This window comes from Sturnira hondurensis, unplaced genomic scaffold (genome assembly GCF_014824575.4).
Source record: "Sturnira hondurensis isolate 20B ecotype Veracruz unplaced genomic scaffold, ASM1482457v3 Scaffold0007208, whole genome shotgun sequence".
NCBI lineage: Eukaryota > Metazoa > Chordata > Mammalia > Chiroptera > Phyllostomidae > Sturnira > Sturnira hondurensis.
The window spans coordinates 5,863,473-5,886,372 of NW_028079839.1; the positions used below are offsets into that span (position 1 = coordinate 5,863,473).

Genomic DNA, 22,900 nt, shown 5'->3' on the forward strand with positions numbered 1-22,900 from the left:
AGTGTGGAGATGAGTGTTGGCACAGAGCTTTGTCTTTCCTGTCTTGGGTCAAGTGGCCCCTCCACAGAAGGGGTCTTCCCCGCCCTGGAGTTGTGTGTCTACTGCTGTGTGTCACTGGAGTAGTTTTGTTGCACAGCTGCCAGTCAGAGAGCTGTGAGCAGAACCCAGAATTAATTTTACTGTCGGAGAACTATGAAACAATGCCGCTCCCATCAGGTGCACAGGTCTGTATTGTGGATACCCACAGTTTCATCAAGCCGTGTGCCTCGGGGACACATCTCCTAGGACACATTGTATCCTAGGAGGCAAAAGCAGGACCCGGGGTTGGGGGCTGGGGCTGGACCCTTGACGATGTCTGACTCATCAGGAGTCCAGAAGTCACCCAATAAGGCTTGTAGTTGGTGGTGGGCGCTCTTGTCTCGACTCCAAGAACATTTAGCGCCAAGTGTTAGGTTTGAGGCCATTCAGACCACAGTAGTGATGTCTTCGTGCTGAGAACCTGAGCATGTTGGGTCTTTACGAACTTGCTTCAACAGTTCCGTTATAGTAATAGTCTCGTAACCCAGTTTGCGGTTGAGCAGCTGCTGAGCGTCGGGACTCGGCTGCACTGTGTTAGCTTCGAGCTCTGTGTTTAACAGCAGCCAGCATTTGTAGAGGGCTTGTCTGTTACAGTAAAACCTGTAGTACTTGAGAAGCAGGATGATACATTCATACGGTAAGTTTAAATATTTGAAAAATTTAACCAAGTTGGTAAACAGGGACCTGACTGCGACAGTCCCGGAGCCTCGCCCCGTCCCGTCCCCAGACCCGGGCCCTACCGGGGTGAACACCCTGTGAGGCCCGAGGCAGCGTGTGCGCACGCGCGGGCCCGTGAGCGGAACCTTGGATTGCCGGAACCTTCGGGCAGGGTCGCGGGCTGGGCGGAGAGGTCGGTAGAGGGAACAGCTCCCTGCCCTGTGGGGCGGGGGCGGGCCACCGTGGCGGGCGCAATGAGGCTGTTTCCTCGCGCGCTGTGCAACGCCGCGGCGCGGGTCGTCTGGCGGGAGAGCTTCCCCTTGGGCGGGCGCGATGTGGCGCGCTGGTTCCCAGGCCACATGGCTAAAGGTGAGGTTCTGGCGAGAGGGGGCGGCTTTCCGGCGCCTGGGTCCTCTCCGGTCGCTCTCGAGTGCATTGGGATGGGGGGGCTTTGGCGGATTTAGCGGCGGGGATGACCTAGGGTAACCCGAGATGAGCTAATCCCTGATCCCCAGCAAGCCCTTTCTGCCACTTTATTCCCCAAAGCCTCAGTTTTCACCTCGGTTTTTAAGAAGTAATATTCCTGCTTAATATTTTGAGAACTAAAGGAACTCTAGATAGGAAAGCACTTTGCAAGTCATATTCAGTTATTATCCTTGCAGCACCTTAAAACGTAGAGTCACTTCTAATCTTCTGCCTGAGTCTGGGAGTTTCTGAGTATCAGAATCTGGTCCTAAGAGCACGTTTAGGACAGAACCAGTCCTTTCCGTGTAGTAGTTGCTACTGTCCTGCCCCGGCCCCCGGGGCCGCTCAGAACCACGCCAGGCTGCTGCCCAGTGCTGTGCACGTGTGTTCCAGGAGCTGGGGTTGGGTGGGAATAAGGGGTGAAACGTTGGAGGGTGTGCTTGAGTGGCAGGGTTGCTGTGGAGGGGAGGTCGAGCAGCAGTGTCGCTGTCGCCAGGCAGAAGGCTGCAGAAGGTGGGGTGGGTGGGGCTGGGGGGCTGAAGAGCTTTGTTCCTTTTGCTGTGTGGTCCTGGTTAGCCAACTGAGTTGGCTGCAGCTCAGTCCCCACAGCGTCATCTGTTTTATTGCCCAGATGAAGACCCACAGAGGTTAAATCTTCCATACTGAGGCACCAAAGCCTCAGATCAGGGCGCTCATGTTGAACCTGATGGAGGGGTCCAGGGGATGATTATGGTTGTTTTTACATAGAGCACGTCATTCAGGTGCACTCCTTTTAGGGTTGTGGTGGTGTGTCATTCTTGACAGATTAGCTGGAATGTTCTAGTGCTCTCAAATGGCCACAGACAGTTGGCTTTAGGTGTTCTGTTTTCCAGGGCTGAAGAAGATGCAGAGCAGCTTGAAGCTGGTGGACTGCATCATCGAGGTCCACGATGCCCGGATATCCTTTGCTGGTTGTGATATTATGACTTATAACAACAAATACATTTTTGGCCTTTGTCCCCACTCCTGGTCCAGAACTCCTAAAACCCTTGGAATTTCCTAAATAATGAGAGAAATAAGAATGTCTTTTATGCTAATGAGGCAATTTTGGAAAGTCCCTCGGGATGGGGCTGGTGTTGGGATCCCTCCTGACATGGGGGTTGGAACGTGCAGTCCCCACCCCCAGACCACCAGGGAGGGAGGGGGTGGAGGTTGAATCGGTCACCATGGCCAAGGAGTCCATCTTGCCTGTGGAACGAAGCCTCCACAAAACCCCAAGGGGACGGGGCTGGCAGAGGTGGTAAGCTCGTGGAGATCTGGGGGGTGGCAGTCCCCAGAGAACGTGGAAGCCACACCCCTTCCCCAGACCCTCTCTTCCACCTGTTGGGCTGTGTCCTATGGTGACCTGGTGATCTAGTGAGGCAATCATTCCTCTGAGTTCTGTGATCCGCTCTTAGTAGAACCCAAGCAGGGCATCACAGGACCAGGTGACAGCCTAGATTTCTGACCGGAGTCTGAGGTGGGGTGGGGGGGCCATTTTGGGGGACTGAGCCCTGACTCTGTGGGGCCTGATGCTGTGTCCAGGTAGAGCTGAGTTGGACAGCAGGATAGGCGGCTGGTGCTGGCAACTTGCTTGTGGCAGGAGACCCCATTGGAATTGGGTGCAGAGCTGTAGTGGTGCAGGGGGGGGGGGCCTGCTCCTGCAGTGCTCAAGGCTGCAGAAGCATTCCTGGCTCTGATTCCACCTGCCTCCCTGGCCTGGTCCCTGCTCCCGTCCTCAGCCACCACGGCAGCCAGCAGCCTCACCTGTGTGGTTACAGGCATCTTACACAGTGGTTCTCACCCCTCCTTACATGTTGAAATTCCCCCAGGAGGTTTTTTAAAGAAGACTGGCCTGGGCCCCTTTCCAGACCACTTAATTAGATTCTCTGGTGAGGGGTCAGGCCCTTGCTTTGGGAAGCTCTCCATCGATGCATTGGTGGCGTCATTTGTTCCCGGCCTCTGCCTGTCAGGCTCAAGCTTGGGGCTCTCCTGGTGGGAAACGAAGCCAGTACCATGCCCGAGGCACAGATCAGCAAGAAGTGATGCTCGTGTTCCTTAAGGAGTTTACTTTTCAGACCTTGGTTTTGCTCTGTTGAGCTAGTTTTGATTCTTTTTATGCGATGAAGGTTTTGGTTTGAGCATTCTTAGAATACCAGCTCTGGGATGGAGGGTGAAGGACAATTTTTAGCATTTCAAAGGCTTGTGGGAATGTCTGTAATAAAGTATCGATTTTCGTTATTGTAGGCAAACATAACAATTCATGTCCTGCCTCATGCTGGTCAGAAGTGCTTCCTGGCAGTTGTATGTCTGATGACATCAAAACCTGTGGTTGTTGCTCAGCACTGTGATTGGGGAAGGCATCTCCTTTGGTCTCCAGACACTCTGCCTTTCTTACCAAGGACAAGACAAGAAGCCCTGACTTCTGTGGCCCTGTGTCGTGGCCTGGAGGCTTTTGGTGTTTCGAGTTAGCACAGAGTTGCTTAACCTCTGAGGGAAGGGTGTGGCTTTTGGAGTGTCCCTTTGCTGTGTGGGACGTAGTGTGTTGGGTGACGACGCAGCAGGTACCTGGTGCCTGCAGCCCAGGCCTGCCAGACTCTGTCAGAGATGCACCAGGAGGGGACTGAGTGCTCAGAAGGTAAAGGCCAAGGCCTCTTGTCAGTGTCACACGAGGGGAACCCTGCAGTGAGCCCCAGGGTCCCTGGCTGAGAGGATGAATGGCCCGGTGATGGGAGTGAAGAGGTGGAAGCTTCAGTGGGGGTCTCTGTGAGGGACCTGTCTCCTCTGTGGCAGTGGTGGTGGGAGAAGAGGTGCACTAGTGAGGACTTCGTGGGCAGCACTTCTTCAAGTTATCAGGTCATCCGTTGTGGACTGGCAGCCAAACAGTGGTCTGAGTCCAAAACCTTCCACAGATTTATCTTCTGTTTCTGTTACTGTCATTCCCATGTGAGAAGGCATGTAGAGGCCCTGCTGGTGGCCTCTTGTCCACAGGAAGTAGCCTCAGGGGCTCCGTGGCCTCCTGGGGAGGGCAGCACTGGGCCAGAGTCCCGGCTCAGGGGCGGGAGGCTGCTGAGGCTGTGTGCACTCTAGCTCTGAGACTGGGCGTTGGCTCCTTCTAAAGGTTCCCTCCTGCGGGAGTGAGCTGGACCAGAAGACCACGTGAACTGATGGGCTGGTGCAAGCTCTGAAGGAATTTCTGCCTTAATTTTGCCACATCCCACTTTCAGGCCGAAACCCTCTGTTTAAGGAAACCCTCGGGATCAAGCCTCACTTGCTCGTCCTCAATAAAATGGACTTGGCTGACCTGAAGGACCAGCAGGTGAGGCCTCACCTAGCTGCATTGGTGCAGGGCTTGCTACGCTCCCAAGGCGGTCACCACTGAGACAGATCCACTTCCGGGCAGGTGTGCTCTGGTGCTACGCCCTCGGTCTGTGTGCTCCAGGTCTGTGTGCTCCACTGATGTTGGATTGGCGGCCCTGGTCCCTTAGCCTGCGTCCCCCCGGGGCAGTGCCAGGATGTACTGCTGCTGCCGCCGCCGCCGCCACCCAGCACCCCCTGGTGGCCTCTGGCTCCACGTGATGATGAGCGCTTGGAACACGGCTCCTGCAGCCCTTGGAGCTGGCTGTTGCCTTTTATTTCATTTTAGTTATTTTGCATGCAGTGGCTGCGTGAGGCTGCAGGTCTCCTGTGATGGCTACTTCCCCCTGGTGTCCACAGTCACCCATTTCACAGCCTCCCAGATGCCGGGCCTGGCCTGCAGGTGGCCTTCTGCCCACTGTGTGATCTGGAAGGTGGGGGAGGCCCCAAGGAAGCATTGGATTTCTCCAAAGCCAGGCAGGGCCAGGGACACAGGTGACAGGTGCAGGCCGTTTCCCTCGGGTCTCGGGAGAGGCAGGGCTCTGGAACGCTGCTGTGAGTGTGCATCTCCACTTCATGTTCTGTGGTCGGATCCTTTGCAAAGAGCCCGAGTCTCTGGAAGTCCTTTTCCCAGTGGTACGCCCCGACCACAGCACAGCCTCTGCCACAGGTTTCCAGGGAATTGTCACGTGCTGAGCCACCAGAGACATTTGTTCGTTGAGAATCCCAGCTTGTGCCACCCTCCTTTGAGTGGAGGCTCTCCGTGGCTTCCTTGAGTGTCGCCAGCAACTGTTTCTGCCCTTAGATGCTCACTCTTGTGTCGAGCTGGGCACACCGAGGTTACCCAGCCTGGGCCACAGCGTGTCCAGTCCCAGGTGCTGCTGCACGAGGCCTTGGAGGAGAGGGCCAAGGCCCTGGTGTGGCTCTCTGCACAGGGCGTCCGTGTGCATCTACGCACTTCTGAGTGTGGCTTCAAATGTGTCCTCATCTGCGTCATTGAAACGTGTAACCGAAACTGTCTGAGCATGACCTTTTGTACATCTAAGCAGCAGCCACGTCCAGGCCAGCAGCTGGTTGCACAGGGCAGCGCCTGTCTTAACGGAAGTGCTGCATGTGCCAGTCTCACTGAATGTTAACACCAGTGAACGCCTCTTGGCCTTAGTTCACTCCTGGGCTTTGAGAGTATCCTCGTGCTTTGCAGTGAGGTTGGGTTCTGTGCCAGACCTCACTCGGGAGTGAGTGAGGAGAGCACCAGATGAAGAGGAGACCGTGCATGTCAGTGTTGGAGGTGGCTTCAGAATAACTCAGTTCAGCCTCACTTTATTAGGCGGCCTGCAGTCCCCAGACGGCAGGCCGTGTCTGCTGAGGCTCCTCCCCACTGAGCCCGGCCGTCCGACTGAGACCGGGGCCCTTCCCTCCTGTCCTCACACAGCCAGCTTCCCTGGGCCTCGGCAGGGACCAGGCCACCCTCTCCAGGCCCCTCACACAGTGCATGCTGCCCCCCGGCACCGAGTCCGCCATGCCTGAGCCCGCCCTTCCCCGAGTCCCAAACCACGGTGGCTCTGAGTCCAAGCACACATTGGCAGTCTCGGGTTCTCAGACTTCAGTGTTGTACCACCCTGGCTTTTATTTGGCATTTAAAATGGAGCCCTGGCTGGTATGACTCAATGGACTGAGTGCCGGCCTGTGAATTGATTCCCTGTCAGGGCCAGGTCCCCAGTTGAGAGTGTGAGACAGGCAACCGGTCGACGTATCTGTTGCACATTGATGTTTCTCTCCCTCTCTATCTCTTTCCCTTCTGTCTCTTAAAATAAATAAAATCTAATAAAGATATAAAATAAAATGCAATGTATGTATCTCTTTCAGAAAATTATGCAGCACTTGAAAGGACAAGGCCTAGAAAATGTTATTTTTACCAACTGTGTCAAGGATGAGAACATCAAGCAGGTAGGTTTTTCTGTTTTACACTTGAATGCGTCTGCTGACGCATGAATTCAGGAGACGCTGTAAATACTCCACACCTTCATCAGAGGCGGAGCTTCGTCCCTAGGCTCACTCGTTTCCCTGTGCCCGGAGCGGACGGGCCTGGACAGCCCGAAGGTGTGAAAGAGCAAAGCTTGGCTGCAGACTGTGTGCTGGGTTATAGAGGGGAACGGCCTTTCGAGAGTCTAGAACCTTAGTTTTACTGGTGGGATTTGGAGAATTTCACTGGTGACACGCATCTTTGACAGAGGGGGTTGTTGTCACCTGCCTGGGGGGGCTCTCCTGCTCATTCCTGGTGCAGGCTGGCACAGGGCAGGGCACAGGTGCCCCCCCCACCATAGCGCAGTCCAAGCATGTGATGCGGACAGAGCTGGTGGGTGCCATGTCCAGAAGTGGGGGAGGGGGGAAGGAGGGACAGGTGCCAGTGTCCCCAGTTGAGTGCCTGTGTGGGTGGCTATTGCAGGTCATCCCGGCAGTCACGGAGCTGGTTCGGAGCAGCTACCGCTATCACCGAGGAGAGGTTGGTTGGGGGGCCGGTGCTGGCCCTGGGACAGTCCCTGATGCCTAGGAGCCTGAGGCTTGCCTCCTCTACCCCTGGGCCTGACCAGGCCCTTGGCACCTCGGAGCTCTGCTGCCAGAGGGGGGCAGGGCCTCTTCCCTCTGCCGACCCCTGCTTCAGGTCCCAAGGTGTGGGCCAGTGGGGTCCCAGTGGGGGTCTGGTGCCCCTGATAGCAGCTTTTCTGCCTCTGCAGAATGTGGAGCTCTGCATCATGGTGATTGGCGTCCCCAACGTGGGCAAGTCCTCACTCATCAACTCGCTCAGGAGACAGCACCTCAGGAAAGGTACTGCGGCCACCCCGCTCCTGGGCCTCGGGCTGGTCCCTTTCCCCCAGGACCTAGCTGACAGCCCGAGGCTCGGTTGCACCTGAGACAGTCCTCCCGGTAACACTCTGTGCTGAATCTGTTCTCTCTGTTTCTCGTGCAGATGGCCTTTCTAAACCTCGGTGATTTTGCCTTTTCGTTTACTTAGGTTGTTCATCCATTGTACCCAAGCCTTGCAGCTGATGGGGTCTGGCCGTAGGCAGGAGCACCCCTGGGGTGGCAGCCTGCATGGGGGTCACCTCTGGGAGCCCCTGGTGTCTCCATGCCTCTCGCTGGTTCTCTGATTTTGAAGCACACGGGCCCTCTACCTGTGCCTTTCTCTTTCTGTGAAACGTTTTAAAGTTTAAAGTATGTCTGCACAGGTGTCACCGCCCACACCTGCCTGTGGTTGGCATTGACACTTCCCTGGGCACAGCCCCATGCTAGCTGGGACATGGGCACCATCATCTACTTTCTGAAGCTTATTTTTCTTTCATTGTGGCTTAGAAAGGTTGGTGGCGCTAAGTTGTGTGACTCAGCAGTCCCTCTCCCCCAGCCCTGGAGACCCAGAATGTCCTCCTGTCTTTGCACCTGTGAGTGCAGCAGCTCCCATGAGTGGGGTCATGCGCATCTGGCTCTCTGCCTGTGTCATGGAGCACAGAGTCCTCCAGGTCCACCCACACTGTGGCAGGAGTCAGAAGCTCCTTTGACGGCTGAACATGCCTCATCATGTGGACAGACCACGTGTGGACATGAGTCCCTTTGCACCCCAGTTGGTTCCACGGTGCAGAGTCTGCTCGGGGCGCACCTTGGGCAGCTGGTGTTCAGAGCACAGGCTGACCCCTGGGTCAGGGCAGCCCTGGGACGGGCCTGCCCTGGGCGGAGCTGTGGGGCAGATGCGTAGGCTGTGGGCGCACAGGGTCTGGTCTGGCGGGGAGGCAGGTGGCTGCTGGGAGGGGCAGCTGTGGCCCGACCTCCACAGTCAGGCCCCTTCTGTCTTTTCTTCAGTGAGTGTTGGAGCGCCTTCCCAGGCAGTGGGGAGGCAGACATGGGCCTGGTTGGGAAGGCCGTTGCTGTGAGCTGATCTGGGGCTGAACGCTGCACGCAGGCCCGTTTGGGACTTCTCAGGGTTCCACCTGCCTCGCAGCTTATTCTGTGCCTGACACGCCAGGTGTGTTTGATGCATGTTTGACAGCCCCTTTCTGTCCTGCAGGAAAAGCCACCAGGGTGGGTGGTGAGCCCGGGGTCACGAGAGCTGTCATGTCCAGAATTCAGGTAGGGCCTCGACTGCTGGGCCCAGGGCTCCGTACACACAGATGGGCTGTGCCCACCCCTGTCCTGTCCCTCAGTCTCCATTCCCACTGAGCGCTTGCTGTGCTCCAGCCGTGCACCAGCCTCACCAGACCTGTGGGGGGTCCTGCTTGTTCCCATTTCAGTTGAGCAAACAGAGGTACACAGGGGCAGGGTACCTGCCCAAGGCCACACAGTGGTCAGGCCAGGGCCGAGGGACGCTCCTTGTCTCAACTGCAGCTCAGTGTTTTTCCCTTCCTCCTGGGAGGGGAACATGGAGCTGTGGGGAAGTCCTCCCGGGTATCTCCTGGCAGGAGGGGCTGCTGGAGGCTTCCTGAGGGTGAACCCCTGCCCTCTGCCCACAGGTGTGTGAGCGGCCGCTGATGTTCCTGCTGGATACTCCTGGGGTGCTGGCTCCTCGGATTGAGAGCGTGGAGACCGGCCTAAAGCTGGCTCTGTGTGGTGAGCTGCCCTCAGGGCCCCACCTGGGGCCTGGCACCGTGACCCTTAGCACCATCTCTGTACAGATGGGCAGAGTGGTCAGGCTTGGGACACGGCCGCCCCCTTGCAGCCTCCAGCTGAGACCGAGGGCGTGCACTCACCCTCGGTGGCCTGCTTCCAGGAACTGTGCTGGACCACCTGGTCGGGGAGGAGACCCTGGCTGACTACCTTCTCTACACCCTCAACAGGCAGCAGCTGTTTGGGTGAGTGCGGCAGGGGCCCTCTCTCCTCCCCAAACATAGTTGAAGAAGGGGCACAGTTAGGACATGGCAGACACAGCAGTCTGCGTGTCATGTGAAGTGTGATTCGTTTTCACACGGGAATGCATCTCTGAAGCTGCGTTGCACTCCCTCCTGCCCCACCTGCACCCTGGGCCTGTTTGCCTTCTGTCCTTTCCTGGAATTTTCTGTGAGAGGGCCACACAGTGTGTCGCTTGTTCCAGACGTGTGTGGTGACGTGTCCGTGGGGGCACCATGGGTCACTGCTGGGCTGCAGTGTCCTGCACAGACACAGTTGCTTGTTGTCATTTCTGAGTGGGATGCACGCCCTTCCTCTGTCCCCTCGAGGACAGCAGTTACTGTTACTGATGTCCCCCAAAGAGCCAGCTTTTGGTCTCAGCGACTTTGTGTCTTGTCTTCTGTGTGTCAGTCTCACTGAGCACTGTTTCTTCGCCATTTCCTTATTTCTGCTTCGCTGGTGTCCTGTGCCGTGAGCAGCCCTTGAGAGGGGCCCTGAAGTCTCTGGCGACACTGGAGTGTCTGTTTTCCATGCACCGTGTGAGCCTTCGCTCCGCCATCAGGTGCAGGACGTTCCCGTGGTGATGTCCCCTCACCAATTCGATGCATGTGTCATTGATGTGATCTCATTTACTCTTCAGAGAGTTCTCTGTCCTGACAGCTGCTGTTGGGCGCCAGCTTCACCACTGCAGCTGGGGCTTATTTGTGTCTTCGTTCCAAACCCCATGAGCCTCTCTCTTGCCCCCCCTCTCTCTGTCTCTGTCTGTCTGTCTTCGGCTGTTTAAGGCTCATTTGCCACATTTTACAACTTTATTTTATTTGGAGCAGGTGCCTTGTGGTTCACAGACCCTCTGAGTGATGTCATAACATGTCTCGTGCAGCGTGACTGTCTCATGAGTCTGCTTCTGTTTTCATCCTGACCTTCCACAGTTGTCGTCTTGGGCCTCGCTTCTGCGTGGCTGCAAACCCCAGGTGCATGGTGGCCGCTTGGGCTCCCACAGAGCTGTCGGGGGCAAGGAGGAGACAAGCAGTGGGCCCATCGCTCTACTGTGCATGGTCCTGCCCCTCGGTGGGCACTGCTTCCCGCAGGGGGCTCCTTTGGCATTTGGTGTGACGCTGCAGATTCTTTCTCAGTTGAGTTGTCTGAAGGTGACTTTCTCTCACCTTGGTTTCCAAAGGACTTTGCCCTGTGCACAGAGCTCTGAGTGACAGTTCTTTTCATCTTGGGGAGGCATCTGCCCCTCCCCCCGCCAGGTAAATCTGGTGTCTGCTGTTAGGTTTCCTCCCGTCACCCTCCTGGGCAGTCAGGATGGTGGGTCCTGTTGTGCTTTTCTTCAGTCTTGAGTTCTCGGATGTCTGTGGCTGTTTGGTTCCCATCAAATTTGCAGCCATTGATTTTCCTGAATTGTTCTGCCCGCTCAAAACGGCAGTAGCCACGTGTTGGTCAGTCCTGCCCGGCGTGTTCTGTAGAGCCACCCCTGCGAGTCCCATGGGCGTCACCTTCTGTGCCTTGGGTGTCCCCACTTTGCAAGTGCGTGCACTGTGGTCAGAGCGGCCAGTCAGATGTCTTTGCCACCAACCCTGGCACCTGACAGGGCTCCTCACGGGTCCGAGCTCCGGTCTTCTTGCCCCGATGGCAGCATTTCAGGCATCACTGTGGCTGTCCTAGCTGTCTTGGCTGCTGGAGCCCCCAGTGTGGCCTGAGTGTGGAGTGGCCTGCTGCTCTGCCCCCGGGCTGCTCTGCATGGGGTGGACAACAGCTGTGAGCCACCAAGGGCTCCAGTGGGGGAGCTGGCCACGGCCACCCAGGAGGTCAGATATCAGCAGTTGCACAGTGGGCCTTCGGGAGGTCCAGTCCCCACCACCCACGGGGTCACTCGCACCCACGGGGGCCACTGTGGGGCCAGCTGTGACCTTGAAGGCTGGCCCAGCTCCTGCTGGCTGATGGCACCCCTTGCAGATACGTGCAGCACTACAGCCTGGGCGAGGCCTGCGATGACGTGGCAAGTGTGCTGAAACGCGTGGCTGTGCGGCTGGGGAAGACGCAGAAGGTGAAGGTGCTGACGGGCACAGGTGAGACGGGAGGCTGTGGACAAGCCTTGTGTGGCCCAGCCGTTGGGGGAGGATGTTGTGGAGGAAACACCTGCCCTAGGAGCAGAGGTTCTGCACAGGGAGGGGCTCTTGTCCATCCCCCTGACCATGGGCCTGGGTGGTGCTGTGTGCACTGCGTGTCCACCGTCCCGAGCTGCGTGGGGCTTGCTCCATCTTCCTTCCGAGGAGACCCTGGGGCCCAAGCTCCACAGATGCCCACCCTAGGGCCCCTGTCGCAGAGGGGGGTGGGGTGGGGCCCTGGGTCTGCCCTGCGTGGAGGCTCCTTCCTCACCAGACCCCCACCCTCCCCAGGGGACGTAAATGTCATCCAGCCCAACTACACCGCAGCTGCCCGTGACTTCCTGCGGACCTTCCGCAGCGGGCTGCTGGGCCCTGTGATGCTGGACCGGGACGTCCTGCAGGGTGCCGCCCCATAGACCCTGAGACGCCCTGCAGAGTGCCCCCCATAGACCCTGCCCGGCCCTCGGCCCTGACATGTGTGGCATCCCAGACCTTCACGTCTGGGCATGACACCCAGGGCTCCCTTTGCTGGCAGCTGTGTGCCGGTCACTGTGCAGCAGGCTGCGCCCTCCCCTGCTGCACAGCCAGGTCAGCTGTTGCTTCTAGGGGGTGGTGCATGGGGTGTGGGTGTCAGCCCTGCCAGCCCGGCCTGGCCTGGCCTGGCCGGGACCCTTGCTCGCGCTCACTGTCTTGCACGGAGAAGCCCGTGCTATTCTGGGAGGAGTGTTACCTGTAAATTAAACGTGAGACTGAAAGCCTCGTCTCTGTTGTCATCCCGCCCGCCGTGCACCTGCAACCCCTGGGCTGCCATGCCGAGCCCTGTCACAGGGGAGCGGCCAACGGCCGTGGTGCCCTGGGTCCTGGAATGAGGAGCCGTCATCGCCAGCAGAGTGTTTATTTCCCAGCACCACTGAAACGTGCACACACATGAGTGGGGTCCAAGTCTGGCCTGTCTCCTGGTGCCGTGTGCTGGCTGGGAGGGCCTCTGGTGTGGTCAGCAGGGACCTGGGGCTCCCACTGCTTCTGAGCACCTTCAGCTGATGGGACAGAGGCCCTTCCCAGCACTTGTCGTTGCTCCCGAGGGGCCCAGGGGCAGGGCAGGGCAGGGCGGGGCTTCCCCTGGCCAGTAGCCCTGCGGCCGTGTCTGGAGGTGGCCTGACCTTCCCAGAGCTGCCGGTGACCTCATTCCTGCAAGTGTCCCTCTAGGTCCTGCTGCCATGTGGTTTCCCCACCCCCCCTGAACTGACCGTCCTGAGGTGACCCGCCCTGAGCACCCTCTGCCTCCTGTCAGAATTGTGAGCACTGGCAGGCAGTGGGGGGAAGGGCAGGGACTCAAAGGTTCAGGGCTGTGGCACACAACAGCTGTTTACCCAGTCGGGTGACATGAACTCTTGACCTGAGGGTGGCATCCCTTCACCCCTAGAGCAGGCCAGTGGCTGAGCCACACAGCTGGTCATGGGGGTGGCATCGGAGTGGCCGAGTGCAGCCAGGCTGGGCCCAGGTGTTTGTGCCCTCGGGGAGAACAGCCCCCCCTAGGGGCTGAAGGAGCTGCCCTCATGGGCCTCCCTGTGCAGGACTCAACTCTGCCACCTGCAGATAGAGTGGCAGGGGAGTCCTACTGCCTCTGTGGCCCCGAGCGGGTGTGGCCATGCTCACTGTCCTTGATAGCATCACACTTCATCTGGAACAGACAGGGAGAGGCAGCTGGTCTCTGTGCACCCTGAGGACACAGGCGGCGTGGACACAGGCAGCCGCCAGGAGCTTCATCTTGAGGCTTAGTGCTCCTGTCTCAGGAGCAAAGCCCCCGGTCTGGAGGCCTGCGAGAGCCTGGAGAGACCCTCCCCTGACCAGAGCCCCCTGAGGGGTGGGGCAGGGTCCCGGCAGGAGCTGATCTCAGCCCTGCTGTCCACCGGCTGAGTCCAAAGGCCCTGTGGTCCAGGGAGCGAGGGTGCATTCTGGGAGGTTCCTGCGGAGCACCAAGGAGGCGAAGTCCCAAGGAGCCTGGCCCGGGAAGCTGCCCTGCCGCAGAGTACAGCAGAATGAGGGCTGGAGGGTGTGGTGAAGAGCTGAGCCCCCAGCAGGCTGAGGGGGGTGGACCGTTAGCTGCCCGGGAGGCTGAGGGCAGGTCTCGTACATAGAGGTGTGGGTATCCTGTGTACCCCAGGATACAGCCCCATCCTGGACCCTTGTACTGTTCAGACCCCCAGGTGGTATTGGAGGGGCTTCACCTCTGGTGCTTCCTTCTGCTGGGCAAGGCTCTTATGGCCCCATGTGTGCCGGGTGCTGGGGCCACCGCCTGGCCTTCCTCCAGCCGCCTGTGTGCAGCCATGTGGGGCCTGTGTGCAGCCATGTGGGGCCTGTGTGCAGTCATGTGGGGCCTGGGTCTGGCCAGGCTCCCAGCCTCCTCCATTCACACCGCAGCCTCGCCTCCTGCAGGGCACTGCCCGCTGGGGTGTTGCTGCCTGTCTGCCAGGACCGTGGCCTGCTGGGCTGGGCTGGGGGCCCCCTCAGTGGGAGCGGCAGTTGCAGCACAGAGCACAGGCCAGGGCCCTGGAAACGGAAACTCCAAGTTCAGATGGAATGTTGGTTTTTCCCAAGTAGGTCCCAAGAAGAGTTGAGTGACTTGTTTGGAGTCAGAGCACAGTGGCTCCATGGCAGTTGCCGGCAGTGGGTCCCACGGAGTGTCTGCAAGGAGCGGGGACACGGCAGAGCCCAGGGCAGGGGTGTGTTCCTGGGAAAGTGGCCACAGAGCCACAGCTGGGCTGCATCTCTGGGCTCCGAGGTCCACAGATGCCATTGGCACCAAACGTTCTCCGTGTGGCAGCTGTGAGCAAAACCTCTCCTTCCCCCAAACCCTCAATGCCTCCGGGTCCGTTGTGGCAGCTTCTGTTGGGGAGGCCACCACAGTCCTCAGCCTTTGCCTCTGCTCAGTGGTCAGCACCATCCACACCCAAGTGTCCAGGGTGCGTCCAGAAGAGACAAAGTGGCCTGGCTGGCGTGCCTCAGTGGATTGAGTGTGGGCTGTGAGCCAAAGGGTCACTGGTTCATTCCCAGTCGGGGCACATGCCTGGGTTTCGGGCCAGGTCCCCAATGGGGGCCACGTGAGAGGCAACCACACATTGATCTTTTTCTCCCTCTCCTTCCCTTCTCGCTCGAAAAAGATAAATAAATTCTTAAAAAAAAAAAGAAGAGACAAAGTGGCCTGAACCACCTGGCCTTGACACCTGTCTCTGGGGAAGCCCTGGGGACCTGGGAGCCTGCCGGCCAGGGTGGTACAGGGACCACAGGGCACTGCCTTTCTGGCTGGGGGGACCCTAATCAGCGAGTGTTTGGTGGGTGTCCTGGACCTGATGGGCTCCTGGGCCCTGGGTCAGGTGGGAGTGGGGCGGCTGGGGAGGGGCTTGGGCGGGGCAGTGACAGGAGGTGGCGCCTGGGCCACTGTATGGGGCGGCAGTACCTGCTGGGCCTGGCAGAACCACTCAGGGAACCTCTCTCCGCCCAGGGACCACGCGGGCCAGGATCCGCCCTGAGAACGGCCGGCCTAGGGCTGCAGCAGCCCCAGGGCGCCTAGGGCGCCACCCAGCAGCAGGCAGAGGTGCAGGCCGCACGTGGGCCGCGTGCCCGACGTCCAGGCCCGGTAGCTGTAGATGCCGGTCCTGTTGCCTTCAGGGACCGCGTCCTCGTCCTCCAGGCCGCTCTCCCAAGGCCCCAGGACCCTCCTCCCGGCCGAACCTGCAGCCAGGCCCGCTGCGGCCCCAGCCGCCGCCCCCACTGCCCCCATGCGCAGGGAGGAGCCCGAGTAGCGGGGCGCTGGCCTCACGCGCGCCCTGGGGGCCCCGCGCGCGCCCCCGCGTAGCCCTCCCCGCGCGCTGCCACGAGCCCCTCCGCGGCCGCCCTTGGTCTCGCCACTGTCGCACAGGAAGGTGGCGGCTAGCAGCAGAGCCCAGCAGGTCGCTGCCATCCAGTTCATGTTCGCGGGGCAAACCTGGGGGAGGACAGAGGAAAGGGCCTGAGCTTCCGAGGACCCGGGGGCGCTGCGCCTGGGGACCAGGGCTGAGGGCCAGGAGCTGGGGCTCCGTCTGGGAGAGGACGCCCCACCCTCCACCACGGCTGGGCAGGCTGCGTGGGGTGTGAAGGCCTGCGGACGGGGACTCGGGCCTGAGGCGGGGTCTTGTTCAGTAACTGGGGAGGGGCGGGTGGAGGCCGAGAGGTTCAGCACCCGGAGGGGAGTTCCTTGTACCCGGGGGTGGAGGGGGCAGAGCGGTGAGTGGTGAGCGCCCTGCAGCGGAGGCCGGGAGTGGGCTCTCCGTTCTGGGCGGCTCTGGAAGGACCCGCGCGCCCGCGGTGGGGTTTACGTTCGGAGGTCGTAGTCTCAGGGGCAAAGGGCCCCTAAAGGCCCAGATCCGGATCCAGAGAAAGAACTGCGCGTGCCTTCGCTCGGGCCTTCCGGACCATCCCGGGCGGCATGCATCGGGCACGGAGCCAGAATCTGGGAGAACGCGTGTCTGGGGACTCGGTGCAGACTCAGCCCGCGCAGACGGGGCCTGGGGGATGGTCCCGACCGGACCCCGGCCTGTGAGCTCCACCTTCCCCTGACCGCCTGCCCACCCCCCATCCCCCCAACTGGGATGGGAGACAGGGACTGGCGGGGACGCAGGCCCCCTTTCAGGAGCAGCGAGCGATCGGGTGGCTGTTGGACCCTCCCGGTCCCTCCGAGTCCATCGCGGCGTCTCCATCCCTGGCCCCAGGCCCGTGCCTGGGCCCCGCCGCCCGGCCTTACCCTCCACCGGCCTTTGTCGGAAGCACGGGGTCCGCTCCAAGGTCTGCAGCCAAGGAGAAAGATGCCGGTTGTGGCGGAGACCCCGCGCCTGAGCGCGGAGCCCTGCAGCAGGGATCCTGCGCCAGGCACCCCCCCCCCCCCGCCCTAGGATGAGGGGCGGGCAGACACAGAGGCTCGTCCCCCGGAGCTGGGAAAGGAGGAGATAAAGGCAGTTCCAGGAGCTTGCGGCCTCATTCCCTTCCCAGCACCGCCACCCTCGCAGCGCTGCGTCCGCCCACCACCCACCCCCGCTTCCCTCAGCAGTCCTCAGGTGTCCGCCATCTCCACACATCTCCGTCTCCAGTCCTGGCTGGGGGCACCGTGCCCGCATCTGTCCTCACTTCACCCCCACCTGTCCCCTTTCCCCACATTCCTCATCTTCCTCTCTCCCCCAGTGGATGTGCCAGGCCCAGGGACCACGGAGTTCTGCGCCCCCAGCTCCAGGTCTTGCTGTGCAGCCCCAATGGTGGCTGCAGGGCCACCCCTGCTGCCCAGGTCTAGGGAAGGGGATGTGGCCCCTCCGTGGCAAGGCTGCCTGTAACCAGGTGCCCAAGCCAGCAGGCCTCCTCAGCCGCAGCTTGGGGGGACCTAGGACACTTTCTGGGATTGTACTGTCTTTGTTGTGGTTCCCCTTCCAGTCCCACCTTGGACAGCAGGGTTTCAGCTCTGCCACTGGTCCTGGGGCTTCAGGAGTGGGCACAGGGACCTCCCTTCTCCTGGCCCCAAAGGTTTAGAGCCACCTCTTACTTTCTCTGGTTTCAAACGCCACCTGGGCCAGAAGCATCTCCTGGCCAGACACCTCTGCCGTGGCGCCTGCCCGCCTGCCCGTGAGACCTTTCCAGACCTCAGCTGGCCACGTGGGAGTGCCCAGCCAATGTGTGATGAGTAGGGGAATCAGTACTCACCTCTAATGAAAGTCTCCCAACTTTCTGGATAGTTCAGAAGGAAACGCTGGGAATAAAAACACACTTATTCTGACTTCCACCAAGATGGAGGCATAGGTGGAAACACTGTGCCTTCTCCCACAACCAAGTTTGAATACAACAAAGGTTTGGAGAACTAGGACACACCCAAAGACCATAAAACAGAATTATATGGAAGTCCGACAACTACGAACCGTTCAACAGGGACGGTAAGAGAGGCGGAACCAGTAGCGGAGCTGGGTCGGGCAGGACAGATCCCCCGACCTAGGCGCGCAGGCAGCCTGGAACCAGTCAGGGTGCAGGGCAGACTGACCAAGGTCGCACATTCGTGTACAGTGAGACAGACCACGCAGGCCCCAGGGGGCGAACCCAGTGGTGGAGGGCTGACGGTGGTGGCACACTCGCGTGCAGTGGAATGAAATGCGTGGGCCTGGTGATGGTGGCGGCTGTGGTGCCGGTGGGGGCCACGGCGGCAGGCGGCAGAGGGAAGCCATTGTCCCTCTTTAACCCTGCCCCCACATACAATGTCACAACCCAGCGACTGAGTTGCCCTGCTCTAGTGAACACTTTAGGGCTCTGATCCTGCTACGGAACAGGCACGAACAGCCCAAAAGATGGCGCAAGAACTCAAAGTCCCAGAGCCAATAACTCTAAGCGACCGAGAAATTGCCAGCCTCTCAGATGCACAATTCAAGACACTATTTATCAGGATGCTCACAGAACTGGTAGATTATAGTCACAAATTAGAGGAACATATGAAGGCTAAACTAATTGAAATGAAGGGAGATGTCCAGGAAACCAATAGCGATGGAAAGGAAACTGGGACTCAAATCAATAGAATGGACCAGAAGGAAGAACGAAACATCCGACCAGAAAGGAATGAAGAAATGAGAATTCAAAACAATGAGGAGAGGCTTAGGAACCTCCAGGACATCTTTAAACGTTCCAACATCCGGATTATAGGGGTACCAGAAGGGAGAAAGAAACAGCCACAAGTGGAAAACTTATTTGAACNCTTTCATTTAGAATAGAAGGACAGATAAAGTGCTTCTCAGATAAGGTCAAGTTCAAGGAGTTCATCATCACCAAGCCCTTATTATATGGAATGCTAAAGGGACTTATCTAAGAAAAAGAAGATGAAAAATATGAACAGTGAAAGGACAGCAAACTCACAGTTATTAACAACCACACCTAAAACAAAAGCAAACCAAGAGGACAGCTAGATCAGGAGTGGAACCATAGAAATGAAGATCACATGGAGGGTTAGCAACAGGGGGGTGGGAGGAGGAGAAGGGGGGAGAAGGCACAGAAAATAGCATAGATGGTAGGTAGAAAATAGATAGTGGGGAGGGTGAGAATAGTGGGGGAAATATAGAATCTAAAGAACTTGAGACACATGGTTATAAACTAAGCGGGGGAGAATGGTGGGGGAGGGAGTGTGCGGGTGGAGGGGAATGAAGACGGGGAATAGAACAACTGTAATGGTATAATCAATAAAATATATTTTAAAAAAGAGAAAAAAACACACTTATTCTTCTACATCGTAAGAACTGTTCAGGACAGGCCAGGATACTGCTCGTATCTCAGCCTGCTTGAGGGAAGCGGGACGGCAATGTGCTTTGAACCTCTGGTCAGTAAGGGCTGCTGGCTATAGGCACCTCCAGCCCCCTTCTCTTCTGTGACCTGATGGGAATCACAGGAGAGAAATTAGCAAGGAGAGCGGGGGGACCCGCAGGAGATATTAATCTGTTTCTGGGTTAGAAGGTGGGAGGAGGGCACCCTCCTGGAACCGAGGGGCAGCCCCTGTGGTGGGGGGTGGGGGCAGTGCAGCAGGAACCTGAGGCAGGAGATGAGAGCCATGGACAGGAAGGAGGCCAGGAAGGAGTCTGGGAAGCCGCCCACCCAGGCACCAAGGGCCAGATGCAGGCAGAGTCTTGAGTCCATGATGGCCAGGTAGTGGTCACAGGCCATGGTGGCCAGTGGGGAAGGGGGAAGCCAGGGGGAGGCACTTGGAGTAGCTGAGCCAGACGAAGAGAAACAGCTGGGTGAGGATTGTGGAGAAGAAGCCAGTCCTGGCTGGTGCCAGGAGTTCAGCCAGTGGCTTGTGGACAGTGACTGAGGTGCAGAGAGTCCCCAAAACTGACAAGTTGGCCAGGAAGAAGCTGGCTCAGGTGGTCACCATGATGACCAGGTTCTCCAGGACGGTCACCATGTGGACAGTGAGTAGTGACTCGAGCAGCAGTCCTCGAGGGTGGCACAGCTCCAGGAAGCCTGGCAGGACAAAAGTCACCAGGCTCTTGGTAGAGTGGCTCCTGGCCCTCTCTGGTGGGACGAATTACCTCAGTAATAACCCAGAGCTGTGTCATTACGCCCCAAGTCCCCCACTCTGTCCCTTTGTAGGTAAACCTTTTCCCCATCAGAAGTCCCTATAGCGCTGACTTTCCCAGAAGAGCTTATGAACAATAAGAAAACAATATGTGTTGTTTGAGCCTGGCCACCTTCACTTAACGTTTGGGGTTTGAACATGTCAGAGCCGCTGTCCCCCGACTCCCCTGCCCCAGGCTGGCACAAGAGCACTCCACTGCATGGAGAGACCACGGGTTACCTCCCACCCCCACTGAGGGACTTTTGGGTGGTTTCCACGGTGTAGGGGACCGGCTTGTTTTGGTCTGGCAAATGTGACTCAGCTCTGTATGGAAAACCTACAGAAGCGAGGTGGTGAGCAGGAGCCAGACCTTCAAACCGAGCTCTCTCGTGGGAATCAGGCCTAGAAAATGCACACAGACTGTCATGGCTTGCTCTTGCTAAAACTCCATCACCCTGGTCTAAAACAACAAATGTGTATTGTCTATCTTCAAAGTAATACCCAAAGCCTGTGTGAATTTTCCCCAAGGACAGAGCTAATCAGCTCATCGCCTTTTCCCTCTGCATATTTTCATTTCCTTGATTGAACCTAAAATGTGGACAATAATATTCCTTTTTTGGACGATAATATTCTATGTAATAGATAACAAATCCTTCTTTGACGTAAGACCCAAGAAGACAATAAAAGCCTGTCTAGGTGAGGGTCGGGTGCTCTTCTCTTGAGAGAGTGGCCATGCCGTCCCCTTTCCCCCACAGGATTGCTGCAGCCTGTGCATTTAGTCTCGTCTTCAGTCCCAACAGGTGGACTCCGCTGGCCGGAGTCTGCCACACCAGGGCTTGTCGATTATGCATTAAGTCACTATGAACACTTGCATGGAGTTTTATTGTGGAATGTGAGCCATTGGTTATGGGCTACGTGTATGTTTAACTTTATAAGAAGCTGTTACATATTTTCCAAAGCTGCTGTTCCAGTTGGCACTGGGTGTTGACAGTTGTTAAAAAATGTTTTTGAAGTGTTTATAGTGGTATCTTTCTGTGGCTTAAATTTGCATCATCTGCCCTGGCTGGCGTGGTTAAGTGGGTTGGGCATTGTCCTGTAAACCAGAGGGTCATGGGTCAGGGCAGGTGCCTAGGGTGGGAGTTTGGTCCCCGGTGTGAGCATGTGAGAGGCAGCTGGTTGTCCTTTCTCTCTCAGTCGATGTTTCTCTCCCTCTCTTTCCTTCCCCTCCCCCTCTCTAAAACCAATAGCATGTCCTCGGGTTAGGGTACAAAAACTTTGCATTGTCCTCCTGACCAGTGATGTTGACTATCTTTTCACATGCTCATTGCCCGCTCATTGGTGACACTTCCAAGTCTTTCATTCATTTGTTTTTTTGGTTGATTTTTTTTATTATTGAATTTTGAGAAATTTTTTTATTCTGAATATGTATCTTATATCAGGTATTGGATTTGTAAGTGTTTTTTCTACGTCATGACTTGTGTTTTATTAACAGTGTCTTTTGAAGATCAGACGTTCTTCATTTGACAAAGTCCATTCTATCCTTGTTTTCCGTATGGGCTGTGCATTTGGTGTTGTATGGGAAAGTCTTGGCTGACTCGAGGTCACAAAGGCTTTCTCCTTATATTCTCTTGCAGAGGTTTTATAACTTAAGGTTTTCATTGCTCCCTCACCAGCCTGATTACCCATCCACCCATCTGTCCACCCATCCACCCATCCACCCACTTCTCTTTTTCTTCCAGTTTTTACAACTTCTTTCTCTCCCTGATTTGCTTCTCCCCACGGGGCAGGAGTGTTTGCAGGGTGTTTGAGGAACAGCTGGGAGCCTGCATGTCTGAAATGAGGTGGTTGGGGAGCCAGGGGGGGGTGATGTCAGCATGGATAGGACCTGGGTTCATAGGGCCTTGCAGGCCAGGATGAGCCCTGGCTGTGCTTGGGGTGGGATGGGTGCCTCGGGGGTGAGGGGTAGAGGCTGGTGGGGTCCAGCTGTGTCTGGAAGGATGGGTTGGGCAGTGGTGCAGACAAGACCCTTCAGGGAATCTTGCAGGCAGCCCTCGCTCTCACCCCAGTGGCAGGTGGGGGCAATGTGGGGTCGGACGGTGGGGGTGCAGGGAGTTGCGGTGTATTCTCAGAGCGGATCCCGCACGGCTGCTGGTGGGTTGAGTGTGAGGCGTGAGAGAAACAGAAGAGCCGAGAACAACCTGGGTTTGGCCAGAGTGACCAGAAAGGCAGGTCCCACTCGCAGGGGTAGGAAAGCTGTGGGTGGAGCAGGTATGTGTGGGTTTCAGAGTTTGGCCCTGAGCTCCTGTTGTGGGCAAGGGGAGGAGAGGTCTGCGTGGAGATGGCAAGTGAGTAGCAGGATGAGGACTGGACTGCAGGGGGAGCCTGGACAGCAGCACTGGTTTGAGGAGGGGTCTGAGGAGGTCACTGTGGAGGTCGCAGGGCTGGGTGGGCAGTCTGAGCCCTCTGTCTGGTGTTGAGGGACGGGGAACTTGGGCACCAGCCCAGGCAGCCACCAAGAAGCGAGGGGCCGGGGGCTGCTGGGAGCTCCTCCCCAGAAGGTGAGTGCAGGGCATGCGGGGACATCTCGCCCAGGAGCCAGGAAATGCCTGTGGTGAACCTGCAAGCAGCCTCGAATTTGGTGGGAAGACCTAGGAAGGAGGGTGCGCTCAGCACTGTGGGAGCAAGAGGAGGTAATGCGGGGGTGACCTGATGTCTGGTGACAGCGGCCATCTGATTCGGCCCTCCAAGGGGCACCCTGGAGGGTTAGATGTTTGGGACTTTTGGACTTTCTTAGTCATTTCTCGATGACTTTCCAGGGGAAAGGCGGGGCTGCCCCTCTTGTCCGCAGAGGCAACACTCCCGTGCTCACCCAGAAGGACTCAGAGTGGGCAGCTCCAGGCCCACAGGCCACAGCTCGGCACAGCTTCTCTGGGCAGGAGCGGCGGGGGTGGGGGGCGCGGGGCAGGCAGCAGCCCTTTGCCAGCAGCTGTGGTGCTGGGCACCCCTAGGCCTCTGCCCGAGACCCATCTTCCTGCCTGGGAACCTCAGGCTGGACGTGTTCACTGGGAGTCCTGAAGGAGCCTCTGGGCGGCAGCTTCCACCCGAGAGGGGCTGAGGTCTAATGGCAAGTCCGCTCTGTGGCTGGTCTCCGCCAAGCCCAGCTGCCCACGTTGCCCGCTGTGACCAGGCGCCTGCCTCTGCCCCGTCCCTGAGGCCTGACTGGCCCTACCCAAGG

The 22,900-nt window shown here is 58.1% G+C and overlaps 2 protein-coding genes across 5 annotated transcripts; one reads left to right on the top strand and one right to left on the bottom strand.

Moving 5' to 3' along the window:
- Positions 1 to 792: 792 nt before the first annotated feature.
- On the top strand, positions 793 to 12,309 carry MTG1 (mitochondrial ribosome associated GTPase 1). 4 transcript variants are annotated; one of them, XM_037051269.1, is made up of 12 exons: positions 793 to 1,104; positions 2,073 to 2,137; positions 4,433 to 4,537; positions 6,442 to 6,522; positions 7,022 to 7,078; positions 7,311 to 7,401; positions 8,633 to 8,694; positions 9,075 to 9,171; positions 9,332 to 9,413; positions 11,407 to 11,519; positions 11,850 to 11,950; positions 11,983 to 12,309. In XM_037051269.1, the coding sequence occupies exons 1-12, from the start codon at positions 990 to 992 to the stop codon at positions 12,292 to 12,294; spliced, it is 1,281 nt and encodes a 426-aa protein (XP_036907164.1). In that variant the 5' UTR covers positions 793 to 989; the 3' UTR covers positions 12,295 to 12,309. The 4 variants fall into 4 exon arrangements, with proteins under 4 accessions (XP_036907164.1, XP_036907165.1, XP_036907167.1 ...); XM_037051270.1 differs by having other exon boundaries at positions 800 to 1,104; positions 11,850 to 11,947; positions 11,982 to 12,132; XM_037051272.1 differs by having other exon boundaries at positions 802 to 1,104; positions 11,850 to 11,976; positions 12,010 to 12,072.
- A 2,389-nt stretch (positions 12,310 to 14,698) lies between these two features.
- SPRN (shadow of prion protein) lies at positions 14,699 to 16,459 on the bottom strand. Its single transcript, XM_037051273.1, has 2 exons — positions 16,339 to 16,459; positions 14,699 to 15,543 (listed from the first exon to the last, which is right to left on the bottom strand). Exon 2 carries the CDS (start codon positions 15,526 to 15,528, stop codon positions 15,100 to 15,102), a length of 429 nt encoding a protein of 142 aa, XP_036907168.1. The 5' UTR covers positions 15,529 to 15,543; positions 16,339 to 16,459; the 3' UTR covers positions 14,699 to 15,099.
- Positions 16,460 to 22,900: the final 6,441 nt, after the last annotated feature.